This window comes from Mus pahari, chromosome 1, assembly GCF_900095145.1.
Source record: "Mus pahari chromosome 1, PAHARI_EIJ_v1.1, whole genome shotgun sequence".
Classification (NCBI taxonomy): domain Eukaryota; kingdom Metazoa; phylum Chordata; class Mammalia; order Rodentia; family Muridae; genus Mus; species Mus pahari.
In genome coordinates this window covers 79,986,187-79,993,871 of record NC_034590.1, presented here as the reverse complement: position 1 = coordinate 79,993,871, position 7,685 = coordinate 79,986,187, and the positions used below count along the sequence as shown (strand labels likewise).

Genomic DNA, 7,685 nt, shown 5'->3' with positions numbered 1-7,685 from the left:
GGTTATGAGCCACCATGTGGTTGCTGGGATTTGAACTCTGGACCTTCAGAAGAGCAGTCGGGTGCTCTTACCCACTGAGCCATCTCACCAGCCCCAACATTACAACTTCTTGTTCCAATGTCTGGGATTCACATATGATCTTCTGGGCCCCACCAAAGGGCTTGCATCACTTCTCTAGCTCTGCCCTCTGTAGCACTCTAGGCTCTGGTTGACTCTACTCCACTGTTGCTGTTCTGGGTTGATCATTCCATGGTACTGGCATCTCCAATTCAATGGGACCTTCCACTGCAACTAGGCTTTACCAATAGCCTCTCATAGGCTCTCTTCATGGTGCAAGGCCTTAACTCCTTTGCATGATCCCTTCAGTTGTGGGTCATCAACTGAAAATGAGGCTGCACCTTCACCAATGGCCTTCCATAACCTCTCACACTGCCAAGCCTCGGGTGCTCTTCATGACCCTTTCATGCCTTCAAAACCAGTACAGCCTGGGTAGTTCTTATACATTACCAAGTAGAGCTACAGCAAGGTACAACCTTAGCTATATCTGGAACACAGCTTCTTCTTCTTTTATTTTGGTTTTTATTTTTATTTATTTATTTATTTTTGGTTTTTCGAGGCATGGTTTCTCTGTGTAGCCCTGGCTGTCCCGGAACTCATTTTGTAGACCAGGCTGGCCTCAAACTCAGAAATCTGCCTGCCTCTGGAACACAGCTTCTTAGTGCTCTCAGAAAACACTTGCCAGAAAATTTCACCTCAGTGATGCTGGTCTCTCCTAAATCACCGACAATTTCTCAGCTTCAGCTAACCAGCACCAATTGTCCCAGTAGTCCCTTCTATTTTTCACTCTAAAACCAATGCCACATGGCCAAAGCTGCCTTGCTCTGATGCTTGCTGGGGCTGGAATATGGCCCACCCCCTTTATTCTGTTACTAGCTTTCTGCAGACACTTACAGCCAACTATTGGACTGAGGGTAGGGACCCCCTAGATAAGAGTTAGAGGAAGGACTGAAGGATTGAAGGGGATGGCAACCCCATAGGAAGAACACCAGTAACTCAGACACCCCAGAGCCCCCCGAGACTAAGCCACCAACTAAAGATCATCACACATGGGCTGATCCTTGGCCCTGGGCTTACATGTAGCAGAGGACTGTCTTTTCTAGCCTCAGTGGAAGAGGATGTGCCTAATGCTGTAGAAACTTGATGCCCCAGGGAAGGGGAATGCTAGCGGGAGTGAGGTGGGGATGGGTAAGAGAGTACCCTCTCAGACACAAAGGAAGGGGGAATGGGGTGAAAAACGTGGGAAGGGGAACTGGGAAAGGGGAGAACATTTAGAAATGTAAATAAAATAATTTAATAATAAAAATAGATCTACAAACAAATGCTGCTTTATCAGTTGCCCATGACATACTGAGAAGCAAGTCTCAAGCCTTTGGGGATGCATATGCAAGCAATGTACTTGCAGAAATACAAGTTTCATACATGCATATGTTCAATAAAGCAGACCAATGTGCATGGAGAGAAGAGCAAGGAGACTACATTAGACTTTATGTGACACATGCCAGAATTTACCTTTCATTTCAATAGTAGATACAACATTTTCACATTGTTCTCTATGTATGCATAATCATTCTTACAGAAAAAAAAAACTTCTTAGACTAAAAATTCCAAGTCAATGGAAATGTGATTGATTTATTTATTTGTTTGTTCGTTCATTTATTTATTTATTCATTCATTCCTTCATTCATTCATTCATTTAAAGATTTATTTATTTTGCCAGGCAGTGGTAGTGAACACCTTTAATCCCAGCACTTGGGAGGCAGAGGCAGGCTGATTTCTGAGTTTGAGGTCAGCCTGGTCTACAGAGTGAGTTCCAGGACAGCCAGGGCTACACAAAAGATTTACTTCTTTTTATGTGCATTGCTGTTCTGTGCATGGGTGCCAGATCCTCTGGAACTGGAGCTACAGATAGTTATGAGTTGCCACATGGGTGCTGGGAATTGAACTGAGGTTCTCTCAAAGAGCAGTCAGTGCTCTTAAATACTGAACCATCTGTCCAGCTGGAAATGTGATTTTTAAATATCAATATAGTGACAATTTGGTCTCTAGAAAGGCTATACAACTTTGAAGTTCAACTAGTAGTGAATGGAACAACTTTCAGTGCCATCAGACTCCCTCACAGGTTTCAACTTTCTACTTTTAAGTCTACTAGTTACTTAATTTTTAACATATCAGAATTCAGTCTTCTGTCAACTGATATGAAGCACATCCAAGGAAGAAATTACCTCTTGTAAAACTTCATTTGCTAGAAAACGACTATCACCTTCTTCGACTTGAGGACTAGAGATTCTTGTTACATGCCCAAGATCACCTAGAGGTATTAGAAAAGTACAGTAGTTCAGTTAGTAGACAACTTATCTAACATGCAAAGCCCTGGCTTGATATCTATAACCATATAAATCAACCATGGCAACACATGCCTGTAATCCTATGATTCAAGGTAGAGGCAGAGGAATTCTCAGCTTTTTGGGCTACACAACAAGCTCAAGAAAGCAGACCTGGATATATGTATACCCAGGATACATGAAATCCTGTCTCAAAGTATATAAACAGGGGCTAGAGAGATGATAGCTCACAGATAAAAACATCTGATGCTCTTGTTAAGGACCGAAGTTCTATTCCCAGCATCCACACAGTAGCTCACAACTACTTGTTACTGAGTTCCTGGGGATCTGATGCTTCTCCTGGCCTCTTTGGGTACCAAGCATCCAGTGGTGCACTTATAAGAGGCTAAGACTCAAAAGGGTATTATGGAAATGTCTCAGTGGATAAAATGCTTGCCTCACAAGAATAAGGACCAGAGTTCATATCCCCAGAACCTATGTAAAAACCAACACAGGAACATGTCTGCAAACCTAGGACAACGTCAAGATGGGAGCTAGAGACAGAAAAATCCCAAGGCTACCTACCCTGGTATCCAAAACAGTACACAACAAACAAAAAAGACCCCACGTTGGAACAAGGAGGAATGAGAACTAACACTCCTCTAACATCCACACATGCTATGGCACAGTCTTTCCCACCACAACCACACTACACCTATGCACACACCCACACCCTTAATTTTAAGTTACCCTAATAGTTAAACAAAATAGTTTTACCTATTTTAAACATAACTTTGTTGGATATCCAGTCATCTTCATCTCCTTCCTCAGAGACAGCATTTGGGATTGAGGTTCGAGATATAAAAATATTACCTGTTGAATAAAAATAACTATATTTAACAAACAAGACTGAAGTAGAAACTCTTAGTTATGTCAAATGATGTTTTGCTTGGCACACAAGTAAAAGGATGTCTTGCTAAAGCAAAAACATGAAAGAATGTTTCAAAATAACATGTAGAAGTACTTGTGATGAAGAAGTATAAATACGACCAGGAGTATAAATATGGCAGTGGGAGACTTTGGCGATGACACTTGTGTATTGGTTCTTATATAGGGTTGTTGAGCTCAACTTGTGTTAACACTGCCATTGAGAGAAACTCACCAAGAACTAACTGCTTGTGAGGTTCCTGGGTAGCTTCCTGTTTCTGTGGCCTCGCCTCAGGCCAGCTGGCATTCATGCCTGGTGTCTGCCTGCTGAAAGAACTGGACTGTAGCTGCTAGTTCATGACTGGAGTCTGCCTGCCTAGCGGACTGGTCTACAGCTGTTGAGTCATAGTTGGTGTTTATAACAGGACTGAATTGCTGAAAAAGAAGATCAAGCTTGCCTCCCAAAGAACTATTGCTGTACAGGTCGAGTTCCCCCATATCCTAATAACTTTTCTCTTCCACTACTTTTTTTTCTAAAGAATCATTTATTTTATATATGTGAATACATTGTTGTTGTCTTTAGACATGCCAGAAGAGAGCATCAGATCCCATTACAGATGGGATCCAATGCCCTTTTCTGGTATGTCTAAAGACAACTACAGTGTACATCATATACTTTAAATAAATAATTTTTTTTTTAAATCACCCATAAGGCTGGTGAGATGACTCCAAAAGTAAAGGCACTTGCTGCCAAGCCTGATAATCTGAGTACAATCCCCAGAAGCCACATGACGAAAAGAGAAAACCAACTATTGCCAGGTTATAAAAGATTATCGACATGCTGGGTGGCAGCGGCTCAGCCTTTAATTCTAGTATTTGGAAGACAGAAGAAGCAGACCTCTGAGTTTGAGGCCAAGTCTGTTCTACAGAGTGAGTTCCGGGACACAGAGAAACACTGTCTCAAAAAAAACAAAACAAACAAACAAAAAACCCTAAAACAAAACAACAAAAAAATTCATAAAGTCTTACAAAATGCAGACCCTATTACAGTCTATCCTAATCTTAGTGAGAATAACAACTCCAAGGGGTAAAGGCCAGGCTGTATGCCCCAGAAATGCTTTTTTGTTTTGTTTTCAGGGCAGTTTCTCTTTGTTGTTGCAAGATATTTGATCATATTGTGAACCCTGATACTGTGTTATTTTCTAAAGACAAAAACAAGCCAACCCCTATCTTCTAGTTGTGGTGTGGCTCAGACCTTAGCATACATCTTTAATTGTAATATAGACATGCCCTTAGCACACATCTTTAATTCCAAACAATGAAGTTAAAGTTACTTTGTGGAAGGAAGCACCCATGTTTGAACGGGATGTCTAATTGAGTGGCAGACAAAGTAACAAATCAGAGAAAGATTGGACAAAAAAGAATATGCCCAACTCTCCAAAAAGAGAAAAAAGGGAAGCTATTTAAGAGAGTAGTGCAGAAAGGAGCGAGGGAAAGCAATTTTACTGGGACAGCCTTACAGAGACAGGTTGCAGAAAAAGAACAAGCTAGATACAGGTGAAGACAGAATGAGCCAGAGAATAAGCACAAGACAGAAGATTAGAACATATTGCCAAAGTTAGTATGAGGCCAAGCACAGCAATTCAGGAGAGGCTGAGAGAGAGGCGCCAGCTTGCATCAGTCAGCTTGGAGAGGAGTTTAAGCCAGAACAGTTAATTCTGTAACTATCCAGAGATCAAAAAGAACTAACTAGGAAAGGATGAGCTTACTCAGCATCCAGTCTCAGAGGCAAAAAACATTCTAGGCCTAGATAAGATTGTATGGAGTTTAGAAGCTTCCAGGATTAGGACTAGGATAGCAGACAGAAGCAGTAAGCCTCAGAAACAACAATTACATCAGGAAAATAAAAGTCACTTTTACTGTACTGGAGCTTGCTTTGTTGTTTTCATAGACCAGGCTGGGCTCATATTCAGACCCACCTGCTTCCGGCTCATGAGACTGAGAGTGTACCACCACACCCAGGTAATTAGTTAGTTAGTTTTGTTGGTGTGTGGGTGGTTAGTTTTTGTTTTTAAATAAGAAAAGCACCTTGCCTGCTAGAATTAGTTTGAATTCATTAACTCTTCTAACTTTAGGAAAGCATACGGAAAGCAGGAGGTAAAAAATACAAGAAAGCAACCAGTTAAACACAGAAGTTTATCTGTAGGATTAAGTCTACCATGTTTAAGAAGTAGAGGGGCTGGAGAAATGGCTCAGCAGTTTAGAGCACTGGCTGTTCTTCCAGAAGAGCAGAGTTCAATTCCCAGTACCCACATGGAAGCTCACACCTGCCTGTACCTCCAGTTTCAGGGAATCTGATATCCTCACACAGCCATACACATAGACAAAACACCAATGAGCATAAGATATTAAAGAAAAGAAAAAGTAGCAGGATAAAATCTGAAAAGGGTAATGATATAACCAGATTACAGCAGGGTCCTGAAATAGATACCAATGTAAACAGACCAACTATGAAAGACTTGGGCCAGTGTCAAGAGTGGTCTAATCATAAAACCCTAGCAAGAAAGTAAGATACTTTCACAACACTTTCCCATTGCTACAGCACAACCAAAGCACCTGTAATACTTACTAGGTTTTATATCCATGTGAACCAAAGACATTGAATGTATGTATCTCAAGCCCCGGCCAACTTGCAAAAGGAGATCCTTCAGCTCTACTTCAGTAAAGTAGCTCATGACTCTGTAGTTCTCATTTATAGCATCAGCTAAACTCCCACCTAATAGAGACAGCAAAAATTAACATTTTATTTTCTCTTCTCTTTCTACTGAACAACTGCAATTCTGAAATTATATTTATTAGAATCTCTTGGTTCAACTTTCTTGGGATATCAACTTTTATTTATTGTTTTAGTATGAAGTATATTTGCAATTATAGAAAATACAATTTAAATGCCAGGCTTGGTGATTAGGCACATAATTCCAGTTGTTGAGAAGCTATGGTAGGAGGACCACAAGTTTGCACCCAGCTTAGGCTACAAACTGAGTTTTAAGATTAGCTAACCCAGACAACTTACTAAGCCACAGTCTCAAAATTTAAGGGCAGGATGCAATGCTGGCTGAGCGTGTAGAGATCCTAGGTTCAATTCTCAGCACTGGGGAAAAACACAATTTAAATTTTCTTTTAACTCATCAACCTCAGCAACCAACTTTTCTTCACTTTCTTAGAATAAATTGTCAGTTTCTTTTTCTGGGGAGTAGGGGTGGGTAGGCCAAATGTACATTTGTTAAGTGAAATGGGGGGAACTCCTGAGAGTAGAACAAGAACCAGACCATTTTACACAAATCTTTAATCCCAGCATTCTGGAGGTAGGGGCTGGCAGATATTGGAGTTTAAGGCCAGCCTGATCTACACAGCAAGTTATAGATCAGACAGAGCTACACAGCAAGACCCTTACTTCTAAATAAGAAACTGATTTAAACCAGAAAAGGGTCTTTACTACCCGTTAGTTATGAAACAAAAAATAAACCTTTACTCTCAAGTGTTCCTAAATCTTACATTTCTTTTTTTTCTTTGCTTTTCTTTCTTTCTTTCTTTCTTTCTTTCTTTCTTTCTTTCTTTCTTTCTTTCTTTCTTTCTTTCTTTCTTTCTTTCTTTCTTTTTCTTTTTGGAAATAGGGTCTCTATGTAGCCCGGTTGGCCACAAACTCAAAAGATCTGTCTATCTCTGACTCCAAAGTACTGAAATTAAAGAGCGTACCACAACAACCAGCTATGTTTCTTTAAAAAAAAAAAAAAAGAAAAGAAAAAAAACCTATATTTATAAATATATATGAGCTTATGTGCCTATATAAATGAATGCTCATTATGCGTACACATCTGGAAGTAGAAAAGGGTGTTGGTGTCTCTCCACCTACTTCTTTGAGGCAAGAGCTCTCCTAGAACCCAGGATTTATTCACATTTTCTCTGCTATCCTGCAAAGCAGAAGCCCCAGTGATTCTCCTGTCTTTGCTTCCCTGGGACTTGGGGCTCAGAGGCAAATTCAGGAAGCCTAGCTTGTTGCAGAGATTCTGGAATTTGTACTCTAGTGCTTGTTATTGCCAGCAAGCACTCTTAACTACTTAGACATCTTCATGGCCTCCTAAACCATAAATTTCTCTATCTTTATGGAAACAATTTAAAAATAAAAACAAACTATTATGTATTAAAAAGGTGTATTTAGGGGCTGGTGAGATGGCTCAGCAGGTAAGAGCACCCGACTGTTCTTCCGAAGGTCGGGAATTCAAATCCCAGCAACCGCATGGTGGCTCATAACCATCTGTAACGAGATCTGACGCCCTCTTCTGGAGCGTCTGAAGACAGCTACAGTGTACTTACATA

General features: G+C 40.5%; 1 protein-coding gene across 1 annotated transcript in view; it reads right to left on the bottom strand.

Annotated features, from left to right (window-relative positions):
- The window catches only part of Wee1 (WEE1 G2 checkpoint kinase), a 21,055-nt gene that overhangs the window by 5,269 nt on the left and 8,101 nt on the right, over positions 1-7,685 (bottom strand). Inside the window, exons 6-8 of the mRNA XM_021206078.2 lie at positions 5,938-6,084; positions 3,159-3,254; positions 2,283-2,368 (exon numbers count right to left, since the gene is read on the bottom strand). Of these exons, the coding sequence (XP_021061737.1) occupies positions 2,283-2,368; positions 3,159-3,254; positions 5,938-6,084 (329 nt within the window). The remainder of the gene's footprint in view (positions 1-2,282; positions 2,369-3,158; positions 3,255-5,937; positions 6,085-7,685) is intronic.